The sequence below is a fragment of the Ranitomeya variabilis genome, chromosome 1 (genome assembly GCF_051348905.1).
Source record: "Ranitomeya variabilis isolate aRanVar5 chromosome 1, aRanVar5.hap1, whole genome shotgun sequence".
Lineage (NCBI taxonomy): Eukaryota > Metazoa > Chordata > Amphibia > Anura > Dendrobatidae > Ranitomeya > Ranitomeya variabilis.
Window position 1 is genome coordinate 242,337,247 of NC_135232.1, and position 13,544 is coordinate 242,350,790.

Here is a 13,544-nt window from a genome sequence, read left to right on the forward strand (position 1 = left end):
TTTTTTTCATATGCATAATGCATTCAATACGAGAAAGGGTGATGTTAAGGGACGTGGATGTGGTGGTGCCCGCCAAGGCCCTGTTACAGATCAGAAGGTGACTGTTTCTCTTTCTAGCTTCCTGTCAAAATTTGATCAGCGCGCTACACTAGGGTTGAGCGAAACGGGTCGGCCATTTGCAGAAGTCGCCGACTTTTGGCAAAGTCGGGTTTCATGAAACCCGACCCGACCCCTGTGTGGGGTCGGCCATGAGGTCGGCGATCTTCTGAATCTGGTATCGGAATTCCGATACCGAGTTCCGATATGTTTGCGATATCGGGAATCGGTATCGGAATCCATATTTAAGTGTTAAATAAAGAATAAAAAAAAAAATATTGATATACTCACCCTCGGACGCACCCTGGTACTAAACGGCAGCCTTCCTTCCTAAGGATGAGCGCGTGAATGACCTGCGGTGACGTCGCAGCTTGTGATTGGTCGCGAGCGGTCACATGGGCGGTCACGCGACCAATCACAAGCCGCGACATCATCTAAGGTCCTTCACGCGCTCATTCTTAGGAAGGAAGGCTGCCGGAAAGAAGCAGGGCGCGTCCGAGGGTGAGTATATACCTAATAGGAAAATTTTTTTGCCTAATCGCGGCAATTCCACCGCCATAGACTTGTATTGGAAAGCTTGAAATCCACAAATAGGAAGTGACATCATAGGCATCCCATCATGACATCCCATGAGCATTCCATAATCCAGGAAGACAAGAATACCAGATCATTCCCGTCTTCCTGCATGATGGCTGCTAACATGGACTTGTTTGATCGCATGGCGCTGAATGTCCCTTTAATGATCAGTGTGGTGTCTATGTGTTTGTCTGTGTGTGTGTGTTTGTGTGTCTATGTGTTTGTGTGTGTATGTGTTGTATTTGCAGTGTATGTGTGTAACTAGACATAAGGCCCATGAGACTACTACTCCCATCAGCCTATTTCCCATCGAACTGTTCCTGCTGTAAAAAAAAACAACACAATATGCTTTTCTTTTTAGCCCCGACTCGATATTTTTTATTGCCCCCCCTTATTTTCCAAAATATTTTCTCCCTCTATTATTATAATTTTTAACCATCGGCCAATATTGTTAATTTAATCCCTTTTTTTTCATTTTTTTGGCCCATTATTGCTTTACTTTTACATTTGTCCCCAAATAAAATTTTCATTGGTGGCCAGTGGTTCCCTGCGGAAATAAATTATATATACCTGTAAAAAGATCCCATTCATTGTATAATGAGTTCACCTGAGTGCTGCTCGGGTGAACTCGTTGGGAGCCGAAGAAGTCAGTGGCACTCACTGCGGCTGCACGGACTCCTCGGCTGACTGGAGGTTAACTTATGAGCAAGGGAAATTTTCCCACGCTAATCAGTTCATCCTCGGTCAGCCAGGGAGCCTCCGAAGAGATGATTTAATTCATTCTGCAGTGTTTTACAGCGGGGCAGGTAGCATTAGCACCGGTCCCCGTTGTAAACTAGTTAACCCTTTGTGATGGATTACGGCGTGGGACCTGACTGTACTGCGGAGAGGAATGGATATTGTTTTTTTTTTTTTCAGAGGAAGATCTTTTTTTTGGATCAGCACAATAAAAAATTTGGTCAAAAACATGTTGTGATTATTTCATTAAAAGATTTTTAACCCTTTACTATTCTAGGGTTAATAATGGAGAGGTGTATTATTGACACCTCTCCATTATTAACCTGGCTTAATGTCACCTTTCAATAGCAAGGTGACATTAACCCCTTATTACCCCATATGCCATATAGGGCAATGAGAAGAGAGAGGCTAAGTGCCAGATTTGGGGCATCTTACAGATGCGTCTTTTCTGGGGTGGCTGGGGGCAGATGTTTTTAGCCTGGGGGGGCAAAAATAATGTTCCCTCTCTAGGCTATTAATATCTGCCCCCACTCACTGGCTTTCCCTCTCTGGCGGAGAAAATTGCACGGGAGCCCATGCATTTTTTTCTGCGATAGCCTTTACTTTAACCCCTAGAGTTCCAAATTTTTCCTATCACTAGCTAATAAATTTATTAAACACTTCCATCAAAAAATAGTTTTGATATGACAAGGTTTACTGTATGCAAACCATGTGTCATATCTTGTCGGGTTCTGTAATCATTTTTGTGCTAGGGTTAGGGCTAGGGTTAGGGCCAGGGTTAGTGCTAGGGCTAGGGCGAGGGTTAAGACTAGGGTTTGGATTAGGGTTAGGGGTGTGTTGGGGTTAGGATTGGAGTTAGAATTGGGAGGTTTCCACTGTTCAGGCACATCAGGGGCTCTGCAAACACGACATGTCGTCTGATCTAAATTCCAGCCAATTCTGTGTAGAAAAAGTAAAACGATGCTCCTTCCCTTCCAAGCTCTGCCATGTGACCAAACAGTGGTTTACCCCCACATATAGGGTATCAGCGTACTCAGGATCATTGCACAACAACTTTTGGGGTCCAATTTCTCTCGTTACCCTTTGGAAAATAAAAGTTGGGATCAAAAAGATCATTTTTCAACGGAAAAGAACCCTTGCATTGTGCATTGTGTCCGGCCCTTATGTGTTGCTTATGTGTTTATCAGTGTCTCCGATATGTGTCGAAAATGTTATCACGACTCTTACCGGAGATTCTGTTGAAAGAGCCATGTAGGGGGGTTGTGTGTGTGCGTGCGCATAATTACACGGATTCATACATATCTACATCGGTTTTGCGTTTGTGTTTCAGTGTGGATATATATGTATATATGTGTGCAAATGTATATATAGATAGATATCATATTTTGAATTTTGAATCCACATTTTTTTAAATAAATGTATTGACTTGTAATTTTAAACATTGTAGATCGAGAAACATACGGAGGTGTGGGACCATGTGGGAGATAAGTTAAATCAAAGTAATTTTTTATTAACCTTTTTTTTTGTTTCAATAATTGTGCAAGAAAAATGGGCCTTGATCGCTTGTGGTTAGGCATCAGATCTTCTCTGCTGTTCAGGCTGGTTGGGGGGTTGGACTGGGAAATAGCCTCATAGGAGCCTTTTTATTTGTCCCAACTTTATTTATGCTCAAAAATGCTTAAAAAACGCTTTAAAAACGCTTGGAAGAAACCCTGAAAAATGCGTCACAAACCCATCAAAAACGCATTTAAATCCGCATGAGTTTTCCATGAGGGTGTGCGGTTTTGATAAGGAAAAATCTGCTTGTATTCTGCAAGGTGGGCCCATAGCCTAACTCTCTATTCTGGTTCATAAAGAAGGCCTTAAGCTGTGGACCTCCTCTATCTTTATGCCCCAATGGTGTATGGTTTGAAATGCCAAAAATGTAAATTGGATTAAATGTCCAATAAAACATTCTGGTATTTTCTGTAGTCCTGTAATGTTTATAGACTGAGATTATTCTTGATATAAATAATAATGATAATAATAATAATGTTATTTACACAGTGCCAACATATTCTGTATCACTTTACAATTAAGTGGGGACATGTACAGGTAATAAAGATATCACGAAGTAACATAGTTCAACAGTTACAGGAGGAGTGAGGACCCTGCTCGCAATCTTACAACTCTTCAGCCAGCTCTGAATGTTTTACACAATGCTACATAAATCATGAAAGGGCAGGGTAGTCAAGTACAGGTTTAAAGAGAAGATAGAAATACAGAATGATTTTATAAATAATACAACCTCTTCTGGTTTAAGCATTTTTAAACAACTTTGTAAAAATAAAAAAAGCTGTTTATTGATGTAGTGAAACTCCATGGGTGATCTTGTCTGCCGTGTACTACTATATAAAAATAAATACTTATCTAATAGTTCTTCTTTCAACACTAGGGAATTTAAACCATTTTCTCTTCAAATCATTGGAAGCAGAAGTATGGTTGGTTTAGTAGTACAGAAGGTAACTGTGCTGATATCCAGTTCCAGTGGAAAACATACATGGTCTAGTAACTCGGTCTGTTGCACCTCCTTTGTTTGACACTGGTATAGATTATATTTGTCACAAATAGGAAACTCAACCGAACAATTCTGAATATTTAACCTGTCACCTGTCTTTTGCTACCCCACCCCCCCTGTTATGATCCTTAGTGGTTGAGGATCACAAATTACTCCAGCTAAGTAACAAACCTAGGACAAGCTCTAGGGAGGTGGCAAACTGGACTGACCGCAAATCTGAACCTATCCAAACACACTAGAAGTAGCCGGTGAACGTGCCTAAAAATCCTAGACGTCTCGAGCCAGCCTGAGGAACTAACTACCCCTAGAGAGAAAGAAAGACCTCTCTTGCCTCCAGAGAAATAATCCCCAAAGATATAGAAGCCCCCAACAGATAATAACGGTGAGGTAAGAGGAAGGCACATACACAGGGGTGAAAGCAGATTCAGCAAATGAGGCCCACTAATACTAGATAGCAGAAAATAGAAAAGAGAATCTATGCGGTCAGTAAAAAACCCTTACAAAATATCCACTCTGAGATTTCAAGAACCCCCACACCAACTAACGGTGGGGGGGGAGAAACTCAGTCCCCTAGAGCAACCAGCAAGCGAGGAAATCAATTTTAGCGAGCTGGACAAAAAAAAACATAATGAACACTGATAATCAAAAAATGATCAAACAAAAACTTAGCTTGTCTTGCAGAGACTGGGAGCAAGGTAGACACAAGGAATCTGAAGAGCACTGAATACATTGATAGCAGGCAAGGAACTGAGTCTCCAGGTGAGCTAAATAGGAAACCAACCAAGGATAACGAACCAGCTGATGCAGCCAACCTGCAGAAAGACAACACTACACAGTACCGCTTGTGACCACTAGAGGGAGCCCAAAAATAGAATTCACAACAGTACCCCCCCTTGAGGAGGGGTCACCAAACCCTCATCAAGACCCCCAGGGCAAATCAGGATGAGCCGCGTGGAAGGCACGAACCAAATCAGCCGCATGAACATCAGAGGCGACAACCCAGGAATTATCCTCCTGACCATAGCCCTTCCACTTAACCAAATACTGAAGTCTCCGTCTAGAGATACGAGAATCCAAAATCTTCTCCACCACGTACTCCAATTCGCCCTCGATCAGCACCGGAGCAGGAGGCTCAACAGAAGGAACCACAGGCACCACATACCTTCGCAACAAAGACCTATGGAACACATTATGAATGGCAAATGATGCTGGGAGATCCAAACGAAAAGACACCGGGTTAAGGATTTCCAAAATCTTATAAGGACCGATGAAGCGAGGCTTGAATTTAGGAGAGTATGAAAAGTAACTTGGCACACACGTGATCAGATGCTTGTGTGGTTTAATAAGAAGAGAGTACATACAAACGTTTCGGTCATAGACCTTCTTCAATGTACTAGACAAATAATAAATAATAACAAAGTAAATAAAGTATATACAATCCAAGTAAATAAATAAATAATGGTCTAATTAAGAGAAAAATGGCTATTATGAAAATTGGCTTCATACTGAAAACCTCAGTCTATTATGTGATATATAGTATCGTGAAGAAACTGGCTAATGGTCATGCACTGGAGAAGGCTATAGTGCAGTGTCCGTTGAGATGGGAATCTTATATTTAGTGCACAGTGAGGTAGAAAAGAAGCGGCTATATATACCCTCTCTCAGAGAGTCTATTTGGTGAGCGGATTTTAGGGGGGGGAATAGTCCTGTAATAATGCATGTAATAGTTCAGAATTGTAATAGTAGTGGTAACGCTATAATTAAATAGAATAGGAATGAACATACCCCTTTATGCGTCTGATTGTGGTAATTATGGTCTGAGCGTTAGTGAGGCTCTGTGGAATAAAGTAATATACCTATGAGTGCCGCGAGTCAGAGTCCAGGGAAGTGCTCCGTGAGCAAAAGGATGCCTGGCTTACCTACGACGTCTCCGATCAGGACGCGGTATCCACCGCTTGTCCTCAGTGTGGTGAGACTGACGTGATGCTGCCTTTTAATGGGCGCGTGCCGTGACGCGCTACCGGAAGTGCAGGGCCGGAAGTGACCTAGTAGTGTGGGTCTGGCTCTCCTGCGTTCCACTGTTGCTGACGTGGGTGGGGCTGTGCGTTCCACTGCGGGCATGCGTGGTGTGAAAGTGCCCTGAAGAACTAAGATGAATAATCCGCTGTTCCGGAGTGGTATAAGACGGCTCTGTTTGTGAGGTGGTGATAGGTGGTCATTCTTGGTGATAGATGATAGTGATTTAGCAGAGGTGACACATATTCCACACAGTATTAATAGAGTCGATTCTGTGGAGAGAGATGTGAGTATTAGAATCGAGTTCAGCAATAACAACATTGACAGCAATAATAAAGTGACAGCAATAAAGACAACCCATTCTACTCGTAGTGATATTATACGAGTCACATTCAAAGTTCGTGGTACATGTTAAAGACTTAATAAAATTTTCTTATTCCTTCAAGAGAGGAAGGCCTGGATGTCGTAGTCTCTGTTTAGGCCCTTTGGGGTCAAAGTCTCTAGTTCATGTATCCAGTAGGCCTCTCTCTTTTTCAGGAGACCTATCCTGTCACCCCCTCTGCGTGATGGTAGCACTTGTTCAATCACTTGGAACCTTAACTGGGCAATAGTATGGCCCTGTGTGATAAAGTGGTAGGGGATGGGTAATAAGGTGTTCTTGCACCTTATTGTGGATTTATGTTTAGAAATCCTCTGCTTTATGGGTTGAGTTGTCTCTCCGACGTAATACAGTCCACAGGGGCACTTAATTATATAAATGACATATGCTGAATCACACGTGAAAAAACCTTTAATGGGATATTCCTTCCCATTGTGTGGATGGTAAAAGGTTGCGCCTCTTTGAATGTTGTTGCATTGTATGCATTGTAAGCATGGGAATGTGCCTGTCCTTGGATGGGTAAGGAAGCGTTGTCTTGATATCGGTTGTGAGCTCCCTATGTCTGCTCTCACCAATTTGTCACGTATGTTTCTTGGTCTACGAAAGCAGGGAAGGAAAGGTTCATTGAATTCTTTGACCCCTGGGTGCCCTGTTCCCAGAATGTGCCAATGGCGTCTGATGGATTTATGGAGTAGGTATGCCAGGGGATGATAATTATGAACAAACGGGATGCGGTATTTAATGTCCTTTTGCTTTTTAGGTAGAGGATCTACCCTGGTTGCTTCCAGGGTATGCGGGGGATAGCCCCTCTCTAGGAATTTGGTCCGCATTTCTTCTAACCGTTTTGTTTGTAAGTCTTTGTCTGAGACTATTCTTTGGACCCTTTGGAGTTGAGATTTTGGGATCGAGTCTTTAATTTTTTTAGGGTGGAAGCTGTCGTAGTGCAACAGACTATTTCGATCCGTTGGTTTAATGTATAAATCTGAGGAAAGTTCACCTTTGTCGTTTTTTAGAACTGTGGTGTCTAGGAAATCCACTTTAGCCTGATCATACGTGATTGTAAAATCAAGGCCTGGCCAGGATGTCTTGAGGAATCCAAAAAAGGAATCCAGTGTTGTTTGGGGGCCATTCCAGATACAGAATATGTCGTCAATGTACCTTTTCCATACTAAGGCGTGTGTGCGGAAAAGGTCATTGACATAGATGGTACTGTTTTCGTAGTCTACCATATAGGAATTTGCATATGGCGGCGCTACGTTACTACCCATCGCGGTGCCTCTCCTCTGTAAGTAGAACTTGTCCTCAAATAGGAAATAATTTCTAGTGAGTACTAGGGACAGTAGTTCACAGCAAAGGTTAATTTGGTCAGGGTCTAGATTGGAGGTCAAGAGTAACTTCCTCATTGACCTGATGCCTTCCTCATGTGGTATAGACGTATACAAGTCTTTTACGTCAAATGTGACCAGAAAGGCCTCTGTTGGGATGGTCTTTAGTTCATCTATGAGTTTGAGAAAAGCTCCCGTGTCCAGTAGGAAGGAGGGGGTTTGTTTGATCATTGGTGTGAGAATTTTCTCTAAGTACTTGGCTATGGGTGATAAGATGGAATCTGTTGAGGCCACTATGGGTCTCCCGGGTGGATTTATTAAGCTCTTATGAATTTTAGGTAGTATGTAAAAAACTGGCGTGATGGGATTTTGTTTGGTGAGGTATTCACATGTTTTTTGGTCAAGGATCTTTAATTCCCTGTATTTGGTAAGTATATGCTGAATGTCTTCTCTAATCCTGTTGATTGGGTCCCTCTCAAGGGGTGTGTAGATGGAACTATCACTGAGTTGGCGGTAGACTTCTTGCTTGTACATGGACTTGTCTAATACGACTATGGCGCCCCCCTTGTCCGCTGGTTTGACTATTATGTCTTTATCTGTCTGCAAGGAATTTAGTGCTTGGTGATCTAGGGCAGTAAGATTGGATTGAGCGTGTAGTCTGCCTCTGTTGAAGTCATTCCTCAATTTGTGAAATGAATCATTCACAAATGAGATGAATGTTTCAAGTGCAGGAGAGCCTGCTGGGGGTCTGTAGTTGCTCTTATTCCTCAGGCCTAGGCTACTTGAGGTGAGGAGACGATCCTCTGTAGTGCTAGGGGTGGGAGCGTGGGTAGTGGAGTCAGCAAAGTGTAATTTTAATCTCAGTGATCTATAGAATCTCTGTAGATCCATCTCTAAATTAAAAGTATTTAATTTATAGCTGGGACAAAAGGATAGTCCTTTTTGTAATACCTGATGTTCGGCTATGCTTAGTGTTTTTGAAGAGATATTGATTACCAGGGGGTTCGTACCTGAGAGCGGGTTATGCGCATGCAGTCCGTGTTCCTTCCTCCGTCTCTTTCCTCTACGGGTCCCCTTCTTCTTGTTTGTCTCCTCCCACGACCTAAAAAACGACCTGCTGTTGGTCTTTCCCGTCGTTCTTGGTCCGAACCTGACGTCGAGATGTCTGTCGTAGATCTGTAGTTGGAGCGTGAGGAGAAGGTCCCGGAGTTTGAGTTGTCTCGCCATTTGTAGATTCTGTTCTGTTCGTAGTCTTCAGCGTCCCTGATGAATTTTGACCTTTTTCTTGCCTCTGTGTCCCGTCGATGTTGTTCGATTGTAGTCTTGATACGAGTTTTAAGATCCTGTAGTTCTGCTGGGGTGGAAGATGTTGCCAGCTGTTGTTCAATATTGGTGATCCGTTCTTTGCTCTGGGCGATCCCTTGGTGTAGATGTTCCAACGTCAGCGTCATGAGATCAAAAGAACATTTGTTTAGGATTCTTTCAAAACGAGAGCAAAAATCGGGAGAGTCACTAAAGAGGGTAGGACGGAGGGGGACCCTGAGTCCCCTAGGAATCCTCTGAACTTTGAGGTACTCCGTAAGGGTTGCACAATGCAATTCAAAATTTGTGCTCCGTCTTAGTTCCCTCTCCAGGTCTCGTCCCCTTGTTTCTTTAGGGGGAACTCTAAGAAACTCGGTGGATGTTGTGGATTGTGCAATGATATTAGTCGTTTCTTCAGCGTTATATGAAAATGTAAGTGATGACATGACCATAGATAGTGTGCTCTTACGTAAGGGTTATAATATGTGAAAAAATGACCGTAGGCACTACTATCGGGGGTGGTGCTCAAGTAGGTGCCCAAACCTTATAATTATGAAAAGTAACTTGGCACACACGTGATCAGATGCTTGTGTGGTTTAATAAGAAGAGAGTACATACAAACGTTTCGGTCATAGACCTTCTTCAATGTACTAGACAAATAATAAATAATAACAAAGTAAATAAAGTATATACAATCCAAGTAAATAAATAAATAATGGTCTAATTAAGAGAAAAATGGCTATTATGAAAATTGGCTTCATACTGAAAACCTCAGTCTATTATGTGATATATAGTATCGTGAAGAAACTGGCTAATGGTCATGCACTGGAGAAGGCTATAGTGCAGTGTCCGTTGAGATGGGAATCTTATATTTAGTGCACAGTGAGGTAGAAAAGAAGCGGCTATACATACCCTCTCTCAGAGAGTCTATTTGGTGAGCGGATTTTAGGGGGGGGAATAGTCCTGTAATAATGCATGTAATAGTTCAGAATTGTAATAGTAGTGGTAACGCTATAATTAAATAGAATAGGAATGAACATACCCCTTTATGCGTCTGATTGTGGTAATTATGGTCTGAGCGTTAGTGAGGCTCTGTGGAATAAAGTAATATACCTATGAGTGCCGCGAGTCAGAGTCCAGGGAAGTGCTCCGTGAGCAAAAGGATGCCTGGCTTACCTACGACGTCTCCGATCAGGACGCGGTATCCACCGCTTGTCCTCAGTGTGGTGAGACTGACGTGATGCTGCCGTTTAATGGGCGCGTGCCGTGACGCGCTACCGGAAGTGCAGGGCCGGAAGTGACCTAGTAGTGTGGGTCTGGCTCTCCTGCGTTCCACTGTTGTTGACGTGGGTGGGGCTGTGCGTTCCACTGCGGGCATGCGTGGTGTGAAAGTGCCCTGAAGAACTAAGATGAATAATCCGCTGTTCCGGAGTGGTATAAGACGGCTCTGTTTGTGAGGTGGTGATAGGTGGTCATTCTTGGTGATAGATGATAGTGATTTAGCAGAGGTGACACATATTCCACACAGTATTAATAGAGTCGATTCTGTGGAGAGAGATGTGAGTATTAGAATCGAGTTCAGCAATAACAACATTGACAGCAATAATAAAGTGACAGCAATAAAGACAACCCATTCTACTCGTAGTGATATTATACGAGTCACATTCAAAGTTCGTGGTACATGTTAAAGACTTAATAAAATTTTCTTATTCCTTCAAGAGAGGAAGGCCTGGATGTCGTAGTCTCTGTTTAGGCCCTTTGGGGTCAAAGTCTCTAGTTCATGTATCCAGTAGGCCTCTCTCTTTTTCAGGAGACCTATCCTGTCACCCCCTCTGCGTGATGGTAGCACTTGTTCAATCACTTGGAACCTTAACTGGGCAATAGTATGGCCCTGTGTGATAAAGTGGTAGGGGATGGGTAATAAGGTGTTCTTGCACCTTATTGTGGATTTATGTTTAGAAATCCTCTGCTTTATGGGTTGAGTTGTCTCTCCGACGTAATACAGTCCACAGGGGCACTTAATTATATAAATGACATATGCTGAATCACACGTGAAAAAACCTTTAATGGGATATTCCTTCCCATTGTGTGGATGGTAAAAGGTTGCGCCTCTTTGAATGTTGTTGCATTGTATGCATTGTAAGCATGGGAATGTGCCTGTCCTTGGATGGGTAAGGAAGCGTTGTCTTGATATCGGTTGTGAGCTCCCTATGTCTGCTCTCACCAATTTGTCACGTATGTTTCTTGGTCTACGAAAGCAGGGAAGGAAAGGTTCATTGAATTCTTTGACCCCTGGGTGCCCTGTTCCCAGAATGTGCCAATGGCGTCTGATGGATATATGGAGTAGGTATGCCAGGGGATGATAATTATGAACAAACGGGATGCGGTATTTAATGTCCTTTTGCTTTTTAGGTAGAGGATCTACCCTGGTTGCTTCCAGGGTATGCGGGGGATAGCCCCTCTCTAGGAATTTGGTCCGCATTTCTTCTAACCGTTTTGTTTGTAAGTCTTTGTCTGAGACTATTCTTTGGACCCTTTGGAGTTGAGATTTTGGGATCGAGTCTTTCATTTTTTTAGGGTGGAAGCTGTCGTAGTGCAACAGACTATTTCGATCCGTTGGTTTAATGTATAAATCTGAGGAAAGTTCACCTTTGTCGTTTTTTAGAACTGTGGTGTCTAGGAAATCCACTTTAGCCTGATCATACGTGATTGTAAAATCAAGGCCTGGCCAGGATGTCTTGAGGAATCCAAAAAAGGAATCCAGTGTTGTTTGGGGGCCATTCCAGATACAGAATATGTCGTCAATGTACCTTTTCCATACTAAGGCGTGTGTGCGGAAAAGGTCATTGACATAGATGGTACTGTTTTCGTAGTCTACCATATAGGAATTTGCATATGGCGGCGCTACGTTACTACCCATCGCGGTGCCTCTCCTCTGTAAGTAGAACTTGTCCTCAAATAGGAAATAATTTCTAGTGAGTACTAGGGACAGTAGTTCACAGCAAAGGTTAATTTGGTCAGGGTCTAGATTGGAGGTCAAGAGTAACTTCCTCATTGACCTGATGCCTTCCTCATGTGGTATAGACGTATACAAGTCTTTTACGTCAAATGTGACCAGAAAGGCCTCTGTTGGGATGGTCTTTAGTTCATCTATGAGTTTGAGAAAAGCTCCCGTGTCCAGTAGGAAGGAGGGGGTTTGTTTGATCATTGGTGTGAGAATTTTCTCTAAGTACTTGGCTATGGGTGATAGGATGGAATCTGTTGAGGCCACTATGGGTCTCCCGGGTGGATTTATTAAGCTCTTATGAATTTTAGGTAGTATGTAAAAAACTGGCGTGATGGGATTTTGTTTGGTGAGGTATTCACATGTTTTTTGGTCAAGGATCTTTAATTCCCTGTATTTGGTAAGTATATGCTGAATGTCTTCTCTAATCCTGTTGATTGGGTCCCTCTCAAGGGGTGTGTAGATGGAACTATCACTGAGTTGGCGGTAGACTTCTTGCTTGTACATGGACTTGTCTAATACGACTATGGCGCCCCCCTTGTCCGCTGGTTTGACTATTATGTCTTTATCTGTCTGCAAGGAATTTAGTGCTTGGTGATCTAGGGCAGTAAGATTGGATTGAGCGTGTAGTCTGCCTCTGTTGAAGTCATTCCTCAATTTGTGAAATGAATCATTCACAAATGAGATGAATGTTTCAAGTGCAGGAGAGCCTGCTGGGGGTCTGTAGTTGCTCTTATTCCTCAGGCCTAGGCTACTTGAGGTGAGGAGACGATCCTCTGTAGTGCTAGGGGTGGGAGCGTGGGTAGTGGAGTCAGCAAGGTGTAATTTTAATCTCAGTGATCTATAGAATCTCTGTAGATCCATCTCTAAATTAAAAGTATTTAATTTATAGCTGGGACAAAAGGATAGTCCTTTTTGTAATACCTGATGTTCGGCTATGCTTAGTGTTTTTGAAGAGATATTGATTACCAGGGGGTTCGTACCTGAGAGCGGGTTATGCGCATGCAGTCCGTGTTCCTTCCTCCGTCTCTTTCCTCTACGGGTCCCCTTCTTCTTGTTTGTCTCCTCCCACGACCTAAAAAACGACCTGCTGTTGGTCTTTCCCGTCGTTCTTGGTCCGAACCTGACGTCGAGATGTCTGTCGTAGATCTGTAGTTGGAGCGTGAGGAGAAGGTCCCGGAGTTTGAGTTGTCTCGCCATTTGTAGATTCTGTTCTGTTCGTAGTCTTCAGCATCCCTGATGAATTTTGACCTTTTTCTTGCCTCTGTGTCCCGTCGATGTTGTTCGATTGTAGTCTTGATACGAGTTTTAAGATCCTGTAGTTCTGCTGGGGTGGAAGATGTTGCCAGCTGTTGTTCAATATTGGTGATCCGTTCTTTGCTCTGGGCGATCCCTTGGTGTAGATGTTCCAACGTCAGCGTCATGAGATCAAAAGAACATTTGTTTAGGATTCTTTCAAAACGAGAGCAAAAATCGGGAGAGTCACTAAAGAGGGTAGGACGGAGGGGGACCCTGAGTCCCCTAGGAATCCTCTGAACTTTGAGGTACTCC

At 43.0% G+C, this 13,544-nt stretch overlaps 1 protein-coding gene across 1 annotated transcript; it reads right to left on the reverse strand.

Moving 5' to 3' along the window:
• Positions 1 to 5,939: 5,939 nt before the first annotated feature.
• LOC143793894 (uncharacterized) lies at positions 5,940 to 10,047 on the reverse strand. Its single transcript, XM_077280835.1, has 2 exons — positions 8,698 to 10,047; positions 5,940 to 6,255 (listed from the first exon to the last, which is right to left on the reverse strand). Exons 1-2 carry the CDS (start codon positions 9,439 to 9,441, stop codon positions 6,241 to 6,243), a joined length of 759 nt encoding a protein of 252 aa, XP_077136950.1. The 5' UTR covers positions 9,442 to 10,047; the 3' UTR covers positions 5,940 to 6,240.
• Between the last annotated feature and the right edge of the window lie 3,497 nt (positions 10,048 to 13,544).

What these genes read in the sequence shown, in the direction of transcription:
- LOC143793894 (XM_077280835.1), bottom strand. Translation starts at nt 9,441, where the DNA reads ATGGTCATGTCATCACTTACATTTTCATATAACGCTGAAGAAACGACT.